This window comes from Sphaerodactylus townsendi, linkage group LG01, assembly GCF_021028975.2.
Source record: "Sphaerodactylus townsendi isolate TG3544 linkage group LG01, MPM_Stown_v2.3, whole genome shotgun sequence".
In the NCBI taxonomy this organism is placed as follows: Eukaryota; Metazoa; Chordata; class Lepidosauria; order Squamata; family Sphaerodactylidae; genus Sphaerodactylus; species Sphaerodactylus townsendi.
The window spans coordinates 73,700,902-73,723,146 of NC_059425.1; the positions used below are offsets into that span (position 1 = coordinate 73,700,902).

At 43.6% G+C, this 22,245-nt stretch overlaps 1 protein-coding gene across 3 annotated transcripts in view; it reads right to left on the reverse strand.

Moving 5' to 3' along the window:
• Window positions 1–22,245, reverse strand: part of TMEM63B (transmembrane protein 63B) — an 84,814-nt gene that overhangs the window by 26,392 nt on the left and 36,177 nt on the right. For 2 of the 3 annotated variants that reach the window (XM_048483393.1, XM_048483386.1), the window contains exons 2-5: window positions 18,828–19,026; window positions 18,115–18,194; window positions 11,351–11,389; window positions 2,911–3,001 (exon numbers count right to left, since the gene is read on the reverse strand). In XM_048483393.1, the coding sequence (XP_048339350.1) occupies window positions 2,911–3,001; window positions 11,351–11,389; window positions 18,115–18,194; window positions 18,828–19,004 (387 nt within the window). In that variant the 5' untranslated portion in view covers window positions 19,005–19,026. The remainder of the gene's footprint in view (window positions 1–2,910; window positions 3,002–11,350; window positions 11,390–18,114; window positions 18,195–18,827; window positions 19,027–22,245) is intronic. The other variant, XM_048483402.1, reaches the window with a different exon arrangement.

Here is a 22,245-nt window from a genome sequence, read left to right on the forward strand (position 1 = left end):
ACAGAAAACTGAAAAAGGCAAAGATCAAAACAGCTTAACATATGGAAGACTACAGGTAAGTCCCCCTGGGAAGAAGTCACCAAATCATCACTACAAGTGACTCTGAGTTAAAAAATATCAGACCTCTGGCATCCAAGAACCAAACATTACCTGCTGAACTCCTCCTGTTGTCTTAGTTAAAAATCTGACAAAAGCACAGAAAGACTGCTTTGGCTAGAAGTCAATAAACATACTGACTACAAAAACTGTATTTTTTCTTCTACTGAACACAAATCTCATGCTCTCAAACCTGCCACCTATTCTCTTAAAGGCTAGCCAATGCAGGTCTATTTCTCTGGCAAAATCATCAAAACTGAATTCAGGTCTCAAAGGATGTTTTAAATGGAATTGCTAACCACTGAACCACACCCCTGATCTGCCTGGGGACTAAGGGCTGGTGCATAGCAGATCAGCCAGTGCAACCTGTTACCAGAAGCAGTGGATGGCACTGGCTAGCAAGTGGACATACTGGCGCCTCAGGATAGAGTTTGACGGACACAAGGGAATGTACATAATGGAATGAATGGAAACTTATCAAGGCAGGCAGATAAAAGGCTGCCCTTTCAATGCTTGCCTGTGAGATTTTTCTTCAGAAGGCAAAACCCCAAGGCCAGATAACCATATCTTTTGGGTTTTGTCATAACACCTTGGTTCTGTCTAACAAACTATGTTAAATTTTGCCTATCTATTCCATTTTAACTTTGGAAGATTCCAGACTACTCCAGTGGCAGCTAATTTGAAAAAGTAATCCTTGAGCAACACAGAGTTCATCAGAAGCTTGCAGTGGGATTTAGCAACTTGAAGGTCTGAATGCTGCTATTGATCTCCCAAGATGGCAAGCGATTACAGCGGAGTGTCAATTTAGGGTGGAATTAACTGTCTAAGGTATCAGGATCTTTACCATAGACATACTTGTTGGCAAAAGGATGGGGAAATTTTACTGTATTAGGTAAGAGATAATGGTAGGTAAGAGATAAAAAGGATCTGAACTTGTTGAGACTGAGAGGGAAAGGGGTCATAGTAGATGCCTCAATGAAAATATAAATGTAGTGTGTTGCAGCAGTGAAAATGGCAAACTTTATGCTCAGGATTATTAGGAAAAGGATTGAAAATAAACACAATATTGCCCCTGTATATAGGGCAGCCTCATGTGGAATACTATGCATGATTCTGGTCACGGTATTTCAGAAAGGACATTGCAGAGCTGGAAAAGGGCAACCAAGATGATTAGGGTGTTGGAGCACCTTCCCTATAAGGAAGGGCTGTAGACTATGAGGAAAGGCTGGGACTTTTCAGTTTAGAAAAGAGGCAACAAAAGGGGGACATAATAGAGGTTTATAAAATCATGCATGGGGTAGACAACATGGACAGAGAGAGCTTTTTCCTCCCTGTCCCCAAAAACTACAACTCAAGGGCATCCAGTGAAGCTGATAGGCAGTAGATTCAGGATAGACAAAAAGAAATACTTTTTCACACCACAAATGATTAAAATGTAGAATTTGCTGCCAGAGGATGTAATGATGACCACATAAATAGGTAGCTTTAAAAGGGGATTGGACTGACTCAAGGAGAATAGGTCTATCAGTGGCTACTAGCCACGGTGACTGAAGGGAACCTCCACATTCAGAAGCAGCAAACCTCTGAATACTAGTGCTAGGAGACAACCCCAGGGAAGGCCTTGACCTCTATGCCCTGTTGTTGACTCCCCAGAATAACGGTTAGTCACTGTGTGAGGCACAACGAACCTATGGCACTCCAGATGTTCATGGACTACAATTCCCATCAGCCCCTGCCGGCATGGCCATCTGGAGTGTCATAGGTTCGCCACCACGGGGCTAGATGGACCACTGAGTAGATTCAGCAGGGCTCTTTTTATGCTGTTATGTTGTTAACATTACATTGGACAAGCAAGATGTTTCCCCCAGCAGATTTTCTTCTGCAAATAATATTCTTATCTAGTTCAGAATACTGGCATGAATCCAGTATTTCTACGGAAGGAAGGAATTTCTGCCCTCAGTATGCAGCTTACTCACCTTCTCCTTCCTAATATATCCCAAAATACTCCTCCCGAATGTGGGTTCTGGGAGACAGGGGACTCACAGGAACAATACGAGAGGAGAAACCTATTCCCAAAAGAGGGAAACTGGAAAAAACCTTTCCCCACTCTATTCATGGAATTCCTCAGTAGTATCTATCCTACTGGGGGGTGGGGGAATAGTTTCTAGACTCCTGACTGGCAAAACAGGCTGTTAAGCGAAACTGCCCTATTCACTCCTACCAACTCATGCATTAGGCAGAAGACCAAAATGGAGTCCCATTCTTGAACCAGCTCTCTTTCTGGTGAGTAGGTAAGATAACAAGTCAATGGGGGCTGCATTTCCCATTAACAGAAACAGCTGGTCTCACAGATGAGGGAGCCAGATTCCTGAAGTCCATTCAAGGATCCAGCACCAGCATTCTTAACACCATCTAGGCTACCATCATAAGGGCAAAAAAAAAACACAAACAAAAAATTGAGCTGGCTACTGATTGGCTAGTGTCCTCCTTTTTGAATTTCAGTACTTTCCTCCCCTTGCTGGGGTGGGACAGCTAATAGGAGCTTTTGGTACAAGAAGTCAAGGAAAGATGAGGTGGGAATGGTTTGGTAGGATTGACAGGATTTGTACTACCTTTATTCTGGGAGTCACTGGTCACCTAGCTAGTGGCTTTGACAAACCATTTACCGACTCTGGCCCACAGTTATGCTCCTTGTTCTGTGACTCACATAAGCCACTGCTTCTCCATTTCATAGTCTGTAATCAAAGGCCTAGATGCAGTGCTAGTAACTACACCAAACAACCCCCTGAAATCTTTTCCTTAGCTGCCACTCACATTGTCTCTTTGGTCGAAGTCAACAGAGCTGGAGACGGAAGTGAGGCGCTCATAACGATCATGGCTGTCAGAATGTAGGGCAGATGCCACACTGGAATTGCAATGAGAAGACAATTAAATGGAGGCAGATGTTGGAAAGAACACAGAAGAAGAGGCCCCAGAAGGTCAGCGTGGTTAAGTCATTACTGCCTCAGGCAAGATGAAGAGAAAACGTCCACAGACACCAGAGGGAAGAGAAAAAAGCCATTAGAAGACTGTCCCTCTCTTTCCCTGAAAGCCTCATGCTAGAAATACCACTAAGGTCCATCATAGTCCAATCTGTTTCTGAACTCATTACAATGGACAAAGAGTTGGGTTTGGGTGTGGTCCACCCATGATTATAGGTTGTTTCATAAACAGGATTGTGTGTACTGTCCATTATTATAAAAGTAATGTTAAAAAATCAGCAAACATTGGGAAAAAGTCCCCTCCCCCCAAAAACTGTTATAAATTATTCCAGGGCTTGCTATTTTTGCATAATTTGAGATTTGCTAGTTACACAGGGGGGCAAAGAGCTAAGTAGGACACTGAAGCCCCAGCCCACCAACCACTGGAAATCTTATTCAGCCCCACATTTCCGCTTTTCAGATCAAATATAAGTGTATATCTTTGCAACTATAAGAGCTAGAATTCAGATTTTAAAACCAACAAAAAGCAGAGATTCTCAGCAAGATCTGCATTCAACATCATAGTCTACGTTCTGTATTTCCCCACCCCACCCCCAAAATTGTGGCATACACACAACCCTGTTAATAAATAATAGTTTCCCATGCAAAAATTAATTAAGTAGAAGAGAGGGATTGTTGCTCCATGAAAAAAAGATAATTTATGAAGTTGCTCTCAGTGGCGTTATTATTTCCCAGCTTCAATCTCCCTCGTTTGTTTTGAGGCTAAAATGATACAGTGCAGAGCATTTCCTAGCCTGAAAAGTGCTATTGAAACAAATTGTTAAAATTTGGGACAACAGGTCATTTGGGACAACAGGTCATTTGGGACTATGAGCTTCCATTTTCTAGCCTACTGGGTCACCACATGGCCCCAGCAGTGATGCCAGAATCCAGACACCACCAATGTGCCTATGTGTGAACCAAAGCAAGCAGGACCTTTAACTATTCTACCATGAGGCAGTGAGGAGACACATAAAGAAAGATACAGAAGTCAAGAAATCTGCTTCAGAAGAAGCTGAATAAAGAAGAGGAACAGGAATAAACAACAGGTGAGTTCTGGGGCCCATGCTTCCCCTTTTATTACACGAAATTATTAAAATACAAAAGCATATAGCTACTAAAGAAGCAGTTATGAAAACTACTTCCCCCAAGCACAAGAAAGAAAATTTAACTGGAGGACATTCATGCCACTAACTAGAGTTCAATTATTAGCATGGATATGTGCAAAGTAGTAATGCCAGGAATTACATCAGACAATAAAGCAGAATTTACTTTTCATTTGGAAAAAAGTTGACTACAGAGGTTGAACTAATGCCCCCCAATGGCAATTGTGATTTCACATCTGTAGGACGTAAACTGCTAAAGATTTGGCTCCTTCGTTCAGATGTTGCTGTAGATCAGGATATAAATTAATTACAGTGTAACTATACACAGAACTATACCCTCAATAAGTTCATTGTTCTAATTGGACTTAGAAGCTCTATTTGGGACTGTACTGCATGCATGTGAATAATGTTGATATTTTATATAAGCAGATTCGCAGCCGCTGAACATGAGGCGGTATCGACATGGACATTGAAATCCCCCAAGACAATAAGTCTGGGAAATTGCAATGCCCAGTCAGCTGCCGCCTCCAGCAGCCGCAGCAGGCTGTCACCCGCCTTCTCTCATATGGCCTCTGCCTACCATCATACTTACCCTGTCCCGTCAATACTGGGATCTCCTGCCCCCAAAAGTCCGCTCCAATGCCCCCACAATGCCCTCCCATCACAAAACCTAGGACAAATCCAACTTGATAGTTAGTAAGTTACCCATCCCAACCACTAACAACTACACAAATACACACCTAATCTTAGAAGCTCAACCCACAGCTATAATAATTAAACTACCCAACTTAGCCACTAATATATTAATACAACTTACAACTTGCACAACAAATTCTAAAAGCTAGCCTGTTAAAATATTTACAATACTAACTATATAAACCAACTATCCACTAGACTAAAAATACAACAAATAACAGCAAAAACCACAAGCCTTAATTGCAGCTAACCTACCCTCCTAACTACTCTATCTCTGCAGTAGGAACTAAGAAGGAGAGGAATCGGTTATAGTGATAATAGTGTGGGGGATATCAGGACCCTCAGAGGGGCACGATTTAAATAGCAGGTTTCACTTAATTCACTTGAGGAAAGGATCCTCCAAGACCAGCCCACCAGTGTTCTCTGATGGTCCCACCAGTGGGGGTTGCAGCTAGAAATCCCAAGCCGCAGCGCCCAGAATGGTAGTAGCTTAGCGGGTGATGCCTGAGAGGAAAATGTCCAAAAAAGGGGGGTGTCAGCTCCAATGTCAGTAACCTGAGGAGGGGCGCCAATCGAACACTGCGCAGGAGCTGCTGCCACCAGCTTCTGACCTCCTCTAATAGTCACAAGGTGAGGGAGAAGAGAGCCACAAGTACTGGTGCTCTCACCACCACGGAGGTGCTGCTCCCACTCCCAATGCCACCCGTCAGTGTAACTCGACGCCCTGGATGATACGTCTTCAGAGGGGTGGAGCTGAGGAGCTATTGCCACTGGCACCCCTCACCGGGCTGCAGAGCTCACACATTCTCCTCTGGTCTCAGCCTCCTCGACTCTCATACCGCCAGTAGGCTGATTCCAGTTTCAGCACCAATATAGGGGTGCCTCAGATCACTAAGGCCCAGATAAACAAACATGGGCCAGGGACCACTGCCACCGGTCCCAGCCGCTTCCATAAAGACCCCACCCCCAGCCAGGGGTGGACTGATTATCTCTGGGTCTGGGTCCCGTCTTCTCATTCCCCACAGATGACTTAGGGAGTGTAGCTGGCCCAGCCCCCCAAATCCTCCCCACTCTGCAGCTTGGCAGTCATGGCCCCGGCTCCAGCGCCATTTCTGCCTGTAGTGCTCCCAGCCGCGGCTCCGGCGTCAGCTCCGGTCATGGTGCTTTCCACCGTGTCACCAGCTGTATCTCTGGCTGTGGCTGCAATCTCAGTTTCTGCTGCGGCTCCAGCAATTCCAATGTCTCTGGTGCCGGCTGTGGCACTCTCAGCATCTCTGGCACACTCCCTACAAACGCTGCTCACCACTCTCTCTACACCCATGGCTCATCCAGCAGCACTCCGGGTGAGTAAGGTGTATTTTGTAGTTGGTACTGGGATGGGGAGGGGCTGCCACCAACCCCCTCCTCCCGGTTCGCCAGAGAAGATGCCTTGCTTGAGGAAGAGCAGCCACCTCTTCCACTAACCTTCGAGATGGGAGGCCCCACTGGGTGGAATGTATACAAGCCCAAGACAGAATGAAATACAGCCATCTCATGCCGATAGCGCCGTCACGATTCAACCTCTCAGTTCTAAATAACACTAAACTTCTAACTTCACGATTCAACTTCTCACTTCTCAGTTCTAAGCACTAATAATAGAGCGGATAATGAAGAAAAATCCTAATCCTAGGTCCTAAAATGCCTAATTTAACGGAGCTCTGCTACCAGAGCTCCTGCCCGGATGCCATCTTTGAAGTTACCTAGTTACTATTTGGATGAGAGACCACCATGGAAGTCCAGGGTTGCTATGCAGATGAAGGCAACGGCAAACTACTCTTGCTTGCCTTGCCATAAAAACAGTCAGCTGTGACTTGTCAACACTTTCCACTGGAAAGACAAAGGTGTGATTGGCTTCGTGCTCCACACATAATCAACATGAACACTGAACAAGCAGTCCCTTCTTTTAACTCAGAGAACATTAATGTTGTGCAACTGCCATTTGCATTTATGCATTTGCAAAAGCGAACACAGAGAGTGAAGGCCCACAAGAGGGAACTAGAGGGTAACGTGTTGCCAGGCAGATTCAAACAGTGGGCTTGCAGCTGTGTGATGTAAAATGTTGCAATGTGGGTGTGGATCCCTGTTGGGCTGCAAGATCTCCAGATCTCTCTAAGAGATGGTGGGGGTGGGATCTCTGACATATAGGCCCTTTCCTCCTCTTTTTGTTAAAGAACAAACAGCTGATTCATAGACAGGTGCCTGTGTGAATGTGGGCGTAGAGGGGGAGAAGAGGGGCTGACAAAGAGGCTGCACAGAGAAAAAGCTGCTCTGTGATGAAACTTCCAGTCTGTGACAATGAGGAGGCTAGAAGTGCTATGGAGGGAAACATGCTCTGCGCTGAAGTCAGTACTGGCATCAGTGGTGGGATTCCGCAGGTTCGTACCACTTCGGCAGAACCGGTTGTTAAAATGGTGCTTGTAAACAACCAGATGTTAAATTATTTGAATCCCACCACTGACTGGCATAGCGAAGTCTTAACCGTTTAAGGTAAATATTCCCATATGGCAGCTTTGTTCTTCCCATCATGGTCTAACCCCTCCCCCCACTTGCCTAAGAGACCTTCTGCAATGGTCCAGACTCCGGGCTTTCTCCAGTTGCTGCTCCATATCTGTAAAACAGCCTCCGAGAAGAGGTCAGGGGATCTCCTCTCCCTCTGGATTTCCAGCTATGTTGCAAGTCATAAAACTTTAGTGGCAGCCTGAGCCAAGGGCAATATAAGACTGGTTTTTAATATGATCTTTAATGGACTATAGATCTAATTAAATATTTTAAATTCCATTGTTTTATACTTTTATGCTACAATTACTGGTACCTGCTTGGTTCCCGATATTTTAAATAAAGCAATATTATGGCTAGGCTCTGACGATTCTGAGCCTGTTTTCCACACCAAAGCTCAGCCCTGGAATATGATTAAGAATATCTTTGCTCACATTCAGAGTACCTTTCCTTCCCCAGAAAGTAAATATAGTCAAGTCCTGAAATATCTGCAGTACTTCCAAGCAGGGTTGAGCACTGACATTCCTCTCTTCAGAAATTAACAGTAGCAACTGCACTGTGACACTCTATTTCCCCCTCATATTAGCCAGTGTTCTGTAGTGGGACAAACTCTTAGATTTTGCCTGAGGAGAACCAGGTTCAGATCCCTGTTTAGATACAAATGTGTTGGGTGACTATGGGCCAGCTACTTTTTCACAGCCTCATCTACCTAACAGGGCTTTGTCTGTGAGAATAAAATGGAGGTGGAGAGTACTACATATGCCGTGAGTCCTTAAAAGAAGAATGGGATAATCAATAAAAAATATCACAAGTTATTTTTCTGTCCTAGATGGGAAATCCAAATTGGGCCTCCCTGCGTTAACAGAACAAAAGATCACCATTTTCCTTCAAAAGGCACTCAAACATACAATCTGCAGCTCCCACCCCACTCTAACCCATGGGTCAACTCTGATGTTACAGTTTGTCCTTGATTAGAAAACCAAGCTTTTGAGACTTGGGGTCCCGTGATAGAATGGGGCTGTCACTAAATTAATGGCATGCTTATCTGGCAGCTGGCCCATCTCTCCTTTTCAGCTTCAAGAGCACCTGCAGAGGAGCCCACAGAAAACATCCTGCTGTAGGTCACCAGAGAGGGCAGACAAGGTTAAAAGCATAAGATAAGTTTCCACGGTGATAAAAGTGGCAGAATATGATAGAACTGTTGGTCTGGGGACTCTCTAAATGGCAGTGTGAAGTGAAGTATCAAAAGGAGAAAGACGGAATCTCCTGAGAATGTGTCTTGAATATGTAAGAAAGAAGGTTTTTCCCCATGAGTTCTTTGCTTAGTTCTTTGTTCTTAGAGGTTCAGCATTATAGTGTCTGCCCAAAATAAAAGGTAAAGACTGGATTAAGACAAAGCAGCAGTTTCCTAAATATCTCTCACCAGGAACCTTTTTTCTCAATCTGCCTGTTAAGGAACCACCCATTACCCCACATGCTGAAGAATATTCTGAGGCATGAAGAAGGCATCTGCTAAGTTTGTGTGATGTGCCCACTAGAGCTGTTGGACCTCACAGTCATGCCAAGTGAAGAGAGAATGTGCCTAAGAACATACACAGTCCTCCCCTAAAGTTGCAGATTGTGAGAGAAGGTCCTTAACAGAAGACATATTGTCGAAGGCTTTCACGGCCGGACTCAACTGGTTGTGGTGGGTTTTCTGGGCTGTGTGGCAATGGTCCGGTAGATCTTGTTCCTAACATTTTGCCTGCATCTGTGGCTGGCATCTTCAGAGGTGTATCACAGAGAAAAGTTTGTTTCACAGTTTCAAAACAGACTGTGAAACAGACTTTTCTCTGTGATACATCTCTGAAGATGCCAGCCACAGATGCAGGAGAAACGTTAGGAACAAGATCAACCGGACCATTGCCACACAGCCCAGAAAACCCACCAGAGCCAGAAGACATATTGTCCACTCTTTCCTTAGTTCCTCTGAACTGACCAGGTTTCTGAACAGACCAGGTTTCCCTGCACCTTAGTTTAAAAACTACAGCAATAAAGGCTAAGGTCGACCCACAGAGTCATCCTGAACTTTCTGTTTATCATGAGGACATATAAGGTTTCCCACCTTGGGACCTAATTTGGTGGAGAGGTGGTGTCAAGGGGATTGTATCTATGTAATTGAGATGCATTCTTAACTCAATGTAACTGTTTAAAACTACAAATCAATGCTGCTAAAAGACGTATGTAACCAGCCTGCTATATGTTCCTACTGCCATCTGGAGCATTCTTTCCTTGATCGTTACTTTATGGCTGCACACGCTTTGTAGATAACTAGGCTTTCCCTGACACCCTAGCCTAGTCCCATGAGAAACAGAGTTGCATCTGTTATCTTATGGAGGCAGGAAGCCAGGTGGCTTTCTCTTACTATCTGCCGCCAACCTTGGGGCACCTCAGCCCCGGGGACTGTTTTTCACAACTTCTTGGGAAATCAGGAGGGGGGGACTTGCAATGGGATAAAGGGGATGGCAAAGGCCAGGTTTGTCAGAACTGGTTTTGCCAAGCTTTGGTGCTTCGATGCTTCATCAATAAACGGTACTGATCAACACCTAACAAGTGAGACCTAACAGGTGGCTTAGAAATAAAATAACTGTAGCAATAATTCTCAGTGAGGAAGGCAATAGCAAACCACCTCAATTAGTTTCTTGCCTTGAAAATCCTACTGGGTTTCCAAAAATCAGCTGCAACTTTATTACAGTTTACACACACAATAATTCTCGGTAGATGACAAGCAATGATGGCAATTGGTCACCTTGAAGATTTATTCATCTGGGGAGGGGGGGTATTAAATCCAATAAAATAAAATAAAAATTACTAAAAACTGCCTTGTCCCATATGCACTTTCCTGTACATGTAGGTCATTCATGTATCCTCAGTTTCAGAATCACAATGGGTGAGAGCATATGACAGGATATCAAGTTTATGAGTTATGGAATTCACTTCCTCAAGTAGGATTGCATCACTCCTCTTACTCAGTATGCATTAGGATTTATTTCAACTGTTTGGATTGTAGCACATCTTCCTCTAACATCCTGTCAGAACTTTTCAACATTTCTGCTTACTGAATGTGATTTTTTTAAATTACAGAATTTAGCTTTTCTATACTCTCCTCTCAAAATATTTTGTGATTTTGTCAGATGGTCACAAAACAATTTGTACACTATGGAAAGTGAAGGCTCTTTCAAAGCTCTTCCACATCTGTTCATTTCAAGCCGTAATTATCCCTAAAAATCCATGTATTCCTTTTCAAAATATGACCTTCTTCTGTTCCTGGATACGTTATATCTTATTTCTCCCTGTTTTCCTAACTGGGAAAAAACTCTAAGATACCCTTAGGATGGCCCGACTGCTTCATCTCTAATGATAGGGATATTAGTCATTCTTGTCTGAAAGAAACTACGTATATATTTCACTAATATACAAAGCAGAGCAATCTAAAAAGCATATATATATAACTCAGAGAAAAAAAATTGTACATATTTCAATTTAGCCAGAAATTGCCTTTCTGCCCCCTACCCCAAAGGCTCATCCCCCATGGCTTCAACATTTTCAAAATCCTACCAACCTAATCCCATCCATATACCTCTAGCCAGCTTTGTGATACTACAAATAGGCCAAATGATGCTGTACACAAGACCCCTTGCTTATTAACACCTCTCCCTACTAACACCAAAGCGTAAGACAGTAACAACGTGCAGTGATCAAAATTGCATAAAAAGTGAAAGCCCTGCTTCCCCAGTGAAGATTAGGCCAGAAGCAAACAGGAGAGCACTGGAAAAGAAGAAGCAGAAAACAGGAGGAAAAAAGATGATGGATGGAACGGGGAGAGGAAGAGCTCCCTGGGAAAAAAATACAACATACTATTCCCGTTCCTCTTGCTCCAACTGCCAGCGTCGTTTCCTGAGAACAGAGAAAAAATAAAAATAAAAAAGAGACTTGCAGACAAACTGAAACTTCAGTAGGATGGTCCTCTGTTGCTGAGTGGTCTTTCAAGGTCCTGGGGAGGAATCCCTTGAGGAAATCTGACTAGAGGAAGAAAATAGCCATACTCCTGTGGCTTTCTGATAGTTCAAAAAAAGGCTCAAAAGAACTGGGACTCATCTTTTCCCTTAGTCCCACTGCTTAGGAAAGGGAGAAATCAGTTATCTATTTCTATCAGATTTCCCTCACTGTTAGCTGTTACATGAAGGCATTCAGAGGTAGACATGGGAAGGACTACAAAAGAGAAAGCGCCTACACACAAACACACATACACACAAACATAGGATTCATTTCCCCTGAAAAATCATAGGCGGAGCTACCACGGGTCGGAAACGACGACAAATGCCCCGGGCCCAAGTGTGGGGGGCTGGAGAATCGCTCCCCCCACCCCTCCCCTCAGACTGTCCCCATGGCCCGGAGCAGCCTCTGTGGCCCGGAACAGGTTGCACTTTTAGCTTTTAAAAGTGAGGCATGGGGGCGCGGGCACCATTTTGCCCCCTATGATACTGTGAAAAACATCTGCCTTCTTGTTGAAAGATAAACCAAATGCGGTTGTACTCCCCAGGAAGTAAGACTGTGCCAATTTAGCAGCACCATACACCGTAAGTTATCACAGATGTAGATGAAAGCCATCCTGAGGAAATGGATTAGCTGATACATAGCATTGGCCTCTGGAGAAATACCTCATTTACGGTGCCATTCTAAACATTAGGGCAGTAACTCTACTTAGGGCAGTTCTGTTAACTGCACTAGGTCATGTCTGCTCCTTGTCCCCTTTGCCTCCTCCTCCCGTCTTTTCCTGTTTTATTATACATCCTCCCTTCCACTCTTGAAATTTATATTCAGACACCTTGGAGCAAACCTCCCTTTTTCTCTTACTGAGAAAGATGCCACATATTTTGATGGCACACTAAACAACAAGACAGGCCACAGCTATGAGAAAACTTTTGCTTCCCTGTTCTCTGAACTGTCCATTTCTTTGTGTAAAGCCACTACCATTATGGAATCCAAGCCATGTGGAAGGAATGCCAAGGGAGGCCTCATCTGCAGTGGGAAGAACAATGCTGGCCAGACTCTTGTTCAGTCCTTGCTGCCAGGTGGTTTCCATCTCAGGTATTCATCTGAACAACAGCAGATGCAAGACAAACATTTGCACATGCTCATGTGTGCACCAGTGATTCAGGTACGAATGTAGTCTCTTATATCTTGATGGCACCATGGCACACAGACATAATTATTTTCTCTGCAACAATGTTTAACACTATTGTTCAAAATGGATTAGTTTTCCAGTAGATTCTACCTTTTGTTGGTCTCATTAATGAATTCTGAGCATTAGCAGGCAACATGACTTTATTGCTTACAACTTAGCTGCAAAGGAGCTCAGCATAGCAGCTACAGTTACCCATAAAACTAGGTATGGGTTTTGAAAAACAAGGGAATGGCTTCAATACAGTCTCTTTAAGTAGGACAAGCCTGGGTCCTTCATATGGGTCAGGAGACCATAACACTCCTGGAAGGATCCCCCCAAACTTCAACCCTATAATTTTGGTTGGAAGAAAAGCAGAAAATAGCAACCTTCCAATCACTAGGTCATACCACCCAGTTAGCCTTCTGTTTCTGCGGTTGTTGTTGTTGTTGTTGTAGATTTAACAGCTGCCAGATCTTTAGCTGGTTGTTGGCCTTCATTACAATTCGAGCCTCACCCAGAAGTCTAGGAAGTTGTAATGTATTGGCATAGTATTCGTGCGGACCCCAGCAGGGCTGCCTTCTGAATTTGACAGATGTTAATTTTGTCAATTCAAAGATGTTTCAAGTGCTACCCTAGTGTTTTTGGGATGGTGCCCAGCGTTGTTGTTGTTGTTGTTGTTGTTACTACTACTACTACTACTACTATAATAGACCACCTCCCCCCGGAGGGCTCAGTGAGGTGCACAACAAATTAGAGCACAGTTAAATAGAACAACAACCATAAATAAATATATAGGTTCTATTCACATTAAAATTCTAAGCCCCCATTAAAAACAGCGTATTATACACTTTTCTTTTGTAATAAACTTTGCTAATAAAAGTTTCAGACTGCAATTCTATGCATATGTCCTTGACAGCAATGGAAAACATGGGAATGATTCTAATAAGGGAACTCTGTAAATAGAATGAGGATATAATCCTTCCTCCTGGGAGGAAGCTCATTGGCTAAAAGAGAACTTGCATCTGAGTAGACCAGTTTAGTGGTGGTCTGGGAGGCACTTATTCCTATCCCAGGGACAAACAGTTCTAGTTCAGGGACTGTCATTCCATACCATGAGGACCGGAAGTTCAATCCTAAACTGGTTACCCAGAAATAAATCCTATTTTATTCAACGAGACTTAATCCCAAGAAAGAGGTTTGCATCTTATTCTCCTTTCAGGTGCTGTGCTTGACCCCATCACTTGGTTTTTGTGAGCCATTCCTTGTTTTCTTGGCACCCTTGCCATGGCAGGAGAAGGTTCATTGTCTTTAGCTGCTACCATTGGCAACTTTGCAAGGAGATTCACCAGGTGAATTTGCCATAATTGAAGGGACCAAATCTGGTGAGCCTATTTTTAAGTTCCTTCATCAGGAATCTAAAGATAGGCTCACCAGATTTGGTCCCTCCAATTATGGCAAATTCACCTGGTGAACTCATTTGTGGCAATGTCTATGGCACCACTAGTTCTTCCAGGGACAGAGCGTAGACATGAAGCCTTGACCCAGAACAGGAGTACCACTATATGGCATATACTTTGATCATTGCCAGTCAGGGTGAAAGGAAGCTATAGCCTCAGAATTCTTGGCAACCAGACAGTCAGCCTCACAACAGCATATTTTAAAACTGGACGTTAGAAGCAAAGTGAATATAACTTGCTTTGCAATTCCCTGGTTGAACTGCAGCAAACCACTGGGTCTCATTGGTTCCCCCGGGCCACCATGTCATCATCTTAAAATCTTTGTGCATCACCCTGGTTGTCATTTTGGGCGGAGGGGCAGATTACACAGAGAAGAGGCTCTGCTACAACATTGGCCTTCTAGGACACTGTCACCTGCACATTGCTAAAAAATGTCCTCCGTTTACCAATTGTTTTCTTTCTATAAACACCAAAAAAATAAGTAGAACATAAAACAGCTCCAGAGATCTATTGATTTTACCATTGTGGTCTTTTATTAACCTCAGTCAATGCAATATATTGGGGTTAAAAAAGTACCCCATAAGTTTTTGCCAGTAAAACTGATCCTGGGAAGACCAAAGTGTTGGAGTTGTTCGAAGGCTGCCACAAACAATGGGCTTTCACGTAAACGTTATTCAACTCATCATAGACAGATACATTCCTGGGGAAGAAAAATTACTCCAAACATCAACAGCATTAAAGGTTCCCTTATTGTTTATGTAGGTTTCCTAATACCTTGAGCTGACAAGAAACCAATGAGAACTGATTTTGCAAGGACTGTGGCATTTTGGCCAATCCATGAGCCCTCTAAAAGACTAAATTGCTGTTCTGGATACATTTGACTAATGCAGAATCAATTAGCATCAAGGTAGGGCTCTTCCTTGATGCCCTTGGTGCCACTAAGAAACACTCACTATTTATATAGTAATTGCCATCCTGGGGTAAGATGTGTGGGAAATTTGCCATGTACTTCTTTGGAAGCTCCTAACAGATTCTCCATTTGAGAATTTCATATGTCAATCATATGCTTCCATTTGCACCTGAGGGAATACATTTTGCAAAGTACTCTCAAATGCTTCCACTACAAGCACTACTAAATGCTTGGGGGGGGGGGGGAGTGCAATTAAAGGAACATGCTTTACAGATAGAAGAAACCAGGTTTGATTTTCAGTGTAAAGCCTTTCAAGTAACATAGATCCTGAAGAACTGCTGCAAGTCACAGGGGATTTTAATGTGCATTTTGGACCTCTTATCTGAATCAGGATAACGGAGCTACTGGCATCCAATTGTCCAGGATTCTAAGCAAAACTGTGCAAGTCATAGGATGCTGTTTTTGAGCTTGGCACTGAAGAAGGAATAGTGTCATAATGTTAGAGAATTTACAATAAGATTTATCCAACAAGTGGTTGAGAGATGTGGTTGTGGGGAACATCCTGTAAAAATATGCAGCACAGTCCCGGGCTGAGAAAGGGCCTCAATGGTTCTCCTGACTACAGCTGATAGAATCTCCATGGGTGAAGCAGGGGTAAAAGGCAGTATTTCTTCCTGGAATGTCTTCAGCCTTTTCTGGATGCTTCTTCCTTTCTTGGAGTTGGATGCTTCCTACTGCTGAACTGCTCTGTGGTAATCCAGTCCTCTGTTCCCTCAAAGCCTTCTGTAGCTCACAGGATGAGCTGCCCATCACTGACTGTTTGGAATAGGACTCTGAGTTTAAAAAGAAGTCAGCTGGGCTGTTAGTTTATGGGAAGGAAAAGTGTCAGAAGCTTATACCCTGCCTTCTCACCAGTGGGGACACAAAGCGGCTTACATTGCTCTCTTCTCCTCCATTTTATCATCACAACAACCATGAGAGGGTGTGGCAGTCAGACTAGCCCAAGGTCATCTGAAGCTTCAAGGGCCAAGTGGAGATTCACAGAGCCTAGTCCAGGGGATGGCAGGGGATGATGGGAACTGTAGTCCATAACATCTGGAGGGCTGCAAGTTTGACACCTGTGCCCTAACCAGTACACCACACTGGCTCCCTTTTAAGAATGAATGTGGGGTTTGGAAACTCAGTACCCTTCCTTTTCCTGAATTCTAGCAAGGAGGAAAAATCAAAACTAGATTTCACTTGGTATTGAGACCATATAGATACAAATTGTGAAAAAGAGAGGGACTGTAATGGTGGGGCAGTAGAAAAAGTAAGATGGGCTGCATGGGGCTCTTGGTTTAACTTGTTCTTTAGTGCCAAACACACCAAACATTCCGCAGCTCGGAGTCTGGTTCAAACCCTGTGTATGCCACCTTGTGCTTCCAGGAAGAAAAACAAGATAGGAATGAAATTAAATAAGGGTACAGTTGCAGTTATGTAATATTCTTCTCTTTAAGAACTGAAGTGTTTAGTAAACTTCCTTTTGTAGAACACTGCAGTCTCCTGCTTGTATCATCTAGAAAGGTTCCAGCAGCAAGTATTACAGACGGTTACAGATCTATCTTCCCCTCTGTTCTGCTGGTAAGGAGGTTCCATTGCACTAGCAAATTAATACAACCAACACTACCTACCCTTACACAAAAACCTTGGTCATCTTTTTGGATCTCAGTGTTATGATTGTGCTTGTATGTTTCCAGGATTCACCAAAAGAGGATCGGGGCAGGGGTGGGGATGAAAGTAAGTAGATCACGTCACTTCTACCATGCAGCATAGGGTGGTGTGTTAGAAAAGCCTGGCATTTCTGCCAGCTGTAGCTATGATGGTTCTCCCTCGCATTTCTTTCCCTTCAAGTTCAGGTTTTGCCACCTGGATTGCATTTATTAGTTTCTTTCTAGCTATCCTTCTGTTCCCAGCTGCCCCAAGCATCAGAGTACCACAAATTACTGACACATATAAACATGGGCAGGCAGGCAAAGTCAGTTTCTGTGAACTTTAAGTGCAAGGCTCCCTCTTAACTCTCTGAACAAAAATAACCAGGCCAGTGTGTTCTCCCACCAAATACAGGTGATGCAATTCGCTACCATGAAATAATGTTTTATTATCTGGGCAGGAGAACATGATCACAGAAGTTTGGAGAAACCAGTCCATCATTTTGAGATCTAAAACTCCTTAAAATTACTTTGCAAACCTTCCAGAATCAAAGGCCAAGGGCATGCTGGATTCATGGACAATGGACTCCACCCAGACACAGGATTTGCATTCACCAATACTGCTGCTGCTGCAGGGAATGCAAATGTGACTAACAATGTAAATGGACTGATAACCCCACCCACAATACAATGCACTCAACCACACCTTTGCATAGCAAGTTCCACCCAAACACTTACTGATTGGTTCCCCACCCTGGGACATGGACAATATATACCCACTAAACATTCCCTTCTCACTAGACACAGTGTGTAACAGTGTATCCCCTTGTGATACACCTCTGAAGATGCCAGTCACAAATGCAGGCGAAACGTTAGGAACAAGATCTACCAGACCATGGCCCCACAACCCGGAAAACCCACCACAACCACTTCTCGTGCACCTTTGTCCCTCTCATTTCTGCCCCAAGAATAATAAATGTTAAAAAGGATCTCATTGTGCTGCTTTATAATGTCACCTGAAGGATAAGGTGGGTTAGAAATTGAACATTTGATGCTGACAACACAAGGAACTTTGGGATGGAGCACAGTGAGCTCCTAAACAGCAGAAACCTGAAATGCCCAATAGGATACCTATTACAGAGCCTCCTGCGAGTCAAGTGTCTTCGCTTGAGACTCTTTCAGACAACCCTTTATGAACCGCATTTAGGTCTATGTTAGTATATAAGGAGGAGGGGCATACATTTAGGCTGCCAGAAGAGATTCTGATTCAAAGTCTTAAGCTGTAGGGCCTGTTAGATCTTCTGTTTCAGGAATGCTCAAATTCTAACCTCGCCCCAGTGGCCATTTCACACAAGAGGATGTTTCCCCACCATCTAGTCAAAAGAAATCGCTGTACTTGCCTGTCAGCATCAGTCACCAGAGCCAGGCGACCATAGTCCCAGGCCACTTTACGTAGAATGGAAAAAACAAACAGCAGCACCTGCAGAAAGGCAAATAAAGAGAAATAAGGCAAGGTCCCCCTCACTCCTGTCCTCCACCGAGCCCAAAGGTTGGGACAGGTGAAGGTAGCTTTATCAGCTCTTTTGGTCTATTTGCTAAAAAGGAAGTTAACCACTTTGCAGAATATTACTAGTAGTTGCACACAGTGAAAACTGCAGGCTGGCCAAATATATTTTTGGGGGGGGGGAATGATTGCCATTGCTGCATGAGGACATCCTTTCCAAAGTGATTTTGAAGTCTTGGTACCATGCTGGGGATGTACCCTAGAATTTGCCCAAAAGTTTTTGTCATTGTGAGGGACTATCTCCCACCAGTCGCGAGGTTATCCCTGGGAATTGTACCTCTCACAATGAGCATTATGATGGCACTGAAGATGCAGTTAGAGAGTCAAAGGTAAAAGTAGGCAGAGTGAGGCAACTTGCCCTAGATAGCAGATTTTGGGGTTCCATTAAGGGCAACAAACTGTTAACCAGTTTATTGTTATGTTTTTACAACTATATAAGGTGCCATATGTGGGGTTTCTGCCTCAGGTACCAAAATATCTTTTGGCTTGTTGCTGGCTAAGAGTGGGATCTTGATTCAATTCAGGGTATCATCATGCTGGCATACTTACAAGAAAACACATAAAATCAAGGGCAAGGACAGTGGGCACCCCTCCGAAGGGTAAGCCTTGCAGCACAGTGCTGCGGATGCGGGCACTGTAGCAGTAATCCTTGGTGCTGTTGTTGCAGTTGGAGGACCTGCAGCTGGCCCCTGCTGAGCCCAGGATGGCTATCAGAAAGGGAAGCATCTCTATTGCTTCATCGTCTTACCTGCCAAAGGAAGAGAAAAAGCAGTCAAAACCCCGCCCATTTGATACCTCAGAGAGGAAGAAAGCCACGGACAATTAAGAAGAAGAGTTTGGATTTAAACCCCACCTTTCCATGCTACAAGGAATCTCAAAGAGGCGTACAAACTCCTTTCCCTTCCCCTCCCTACAACAGACACCTTGTGAGGTAGGTGAGGCTGAGAGAGTTCTGAAGAACTGTGGCTAGCCCAAGGTCACCCAGCAGGCTTAATCTGTAGCAGTGGGGGGAAAATCCAGTTCACCAGATGAGTCTGCTGCTCATGTGGAGGAGTGAGGAATCAAACCCAGTTCCACTGCTCTTAACCATCCTACATCTCTTGAAGGACCACTTCTCCCACTTTCATCTCCTAGCTCCTCTGGTATCTTCAGTGCTATAGGGGCTCAAGTGAGATATTGATTGTCTGTTTTAGATTTGGCACAATTTGGTTTAACTTAAAAAGGAAGTGGAGACAGATTACTGGATTGAGAACCCTGTCAACCATTGGTGCAAGAGGACATCCTTTCAGTGCTGGAAACAAACAAAACTGAGACAAACAAATCAATTATGCATCTGGTAAGAATGTGTTCATGACCATGCTCCTGTGGCACAATATAGAACAAAACTAAAGATTTTGAAGACAGTGAAATTCGTTTCTATGCTAAAGAAAAACAACCAAGGAGACAGGCTGGAGTTTGTACATCCATGGTAGCACCCTATTTTGCAGAGATGACAGTCAGAGAACTCCAAGGAACCCCCAAATGGGAGAGGTAATAACTGGCTAGGGAATATTTACTTCAAAAATTATTTACACATGGTATTAACACTTAATGAAAAGTGGTATATTCTTGAAATACGAAGTTTCTGCTTAATCAGATATCTGGAATTTACTCAAGCTCACTGTTGCCTGACAGCAGAGTATATGTGACAAGTCCTTCCTCTGCCATAGCATTCTTCCTCATAGTTTTGTCACACAAACAGCAGCAAGTTCATTCTCTGTAGCCTCTTCTCCCATATTTCTTCATTGACTTGAGCTTGCCATAGCATTAACCCAAGTGTCTTTCCTTTTGATAGTCACCCTACAGATTCAAATATTCACAGTTGGCCAGTATAAAATATGAAAAGGAATATATTAGCATGCTGAAGACTGCAAGTGAAACTGCAGTGTACCAAGTAGTTGAAACCCCCCTCCCCCTACAGAATATATAAACCAGTTTTTCATGCTGTGTGGAATATGACTCACTAGTTGGGAAACACACAGAAGATCTACAAAGGATATTTGGCTCCTTTCTTTACTGCTTGATTGTACTGAACCAAGAATGTGAAATGATCTTTATCCTGCCATTCGAATGCACCTCACCCCCTGCCCCACCAAGTGTTTGCTGAAATTATTCTGTGTTAGTGCAAAAAATCCAACACTAGCCAAGTGCACCATTTGTGCTGCTCAGCTGGACAAGATATAGGGTCACAGCTTCTTCTTTTCTTTAATTGGACAGCAAATTATTTGCAAAAAAGAAGGCAACAGCTTCTTCAGGTCAAAGGGAATGAGAACAAAAAGAATGAACATTTGTGCTTCTTAAAACAATTGTGAAGCCTACTTAACATCTAAATCTAACTGCAGATCAAAGGGGGAAAACAGACTGCTTAGCTCTCGCACTGAACAGTGGAGAATGCCTAGTAAAACAAAGCCACCCGCCCAAATAAAAACTCGGTCATAGTTCTATTTAGCTTGAAAACCACAGCAGCAGCAGCACAGCAACAGAACAATTTTCTGGTTGGTAATGATTTATGCTTTGCTGCAGAACCTGTACAGTTATATCACACAACCTTTTCTCTGCCTTTCCGAAGTTAATTTCTGTGGACTTGAATGAGGCATGCTCACATGGGCTCAAGCTGGCAGAGAATGATAAACAAAAAGCCACGCAGAATATTGATTGGCAAGTGATGCCTTCAGGGAATCACCACAAGCTCGGGACTTCACTTATTTAATAGGAGACACAAAGGATCTGGGAAGGGAGCCATGAAGCACATTACATTAAATTCAGGAGACGAAGCAAAAAGAGAGGGAGATGCTGCCGTAGCTATAGATGGATGATGAGACAAAAAAGCAGAACAGCAGCAATGAGCTTTGAGCCAGCAAGTGGGAGCAAATACCGCAAACTCCATTGGGCGAAAATAATGAGGCAGATACCAGTGGGAAGCCAGAGAGACACAGAATCTGTGAGTGGTTTGGGTGGACAGCAAGTTAGGAGAGATGGGAATTGGCACAGCTTTTTAACAGCAAGAAGGAGCCTCTGATGAGACAGGAGAACCACCAGGGCCAGAATGAATTCTCAGAAGCTCTTATTCAGGACTCTAGAAGTGATTTTAAACTATGAGGGACACATTTATGGGATGCAGATTTTGGCACCCAGCATTAGCCAAGTCTGACCCACATTCTACTACAAGGATTTCCTGAGCAACCCTTAATCATGTGAAAGAGAATGGCCCATGGAGAGGTTGTGTAAAAGGGTCGGCAGGGATGCCAACTGGATTTTCCACCTCAGGACCCCCCCCCCCCCATTTCAATTTATTAGGCTTGCTTCTTCTTGCACATATAGAAAGAGGGTACTATGCAAATATAGCCCACCCCATTACAACCAACTCATGATATCTTTTGCTGTAGAGGCCTCCGTTTTACATAACTGTCAGGTTACTACTATCCTTTCTTTTTTCCTTTTGGACATATAGGTATGGACTAGAGCCTTTGGGATATGGAACAGACATCCTACTGGGAACTGCAAAGAATTTTTATAAAGTTCAGGTCAGTGAACAGGATGAATATATTTACAGAATAGAACTCATTGAGATCTTTATCATACTTCCTAATTATATAACACATTGAATAATTGCTCAGAGCACCTCTCATGCACTCCCAGTCATCTTTAAATAGATCTGCAAGGCAGTGCAATATTAGCAGACCTTCAGCACAGATGGAAAGCAGAGACTGTATTACTTAAAGACGCCCAGAAGTTTGAATTGGGGCTATAGGAAGTGTAGTACAGTGGTTAGAGTATGGGGTTAGGATCTGAGACATTCAGGTTAACATCCCCACTCTGCCATGGAAGCTCATTGGGTGAGCTTGGGCCAGGAACATACACTCACCCAAAACTACTCACTGACTTGTTGTGAGAATAAAATGGAGGAGTGGAGAATGATGTAAGCCAC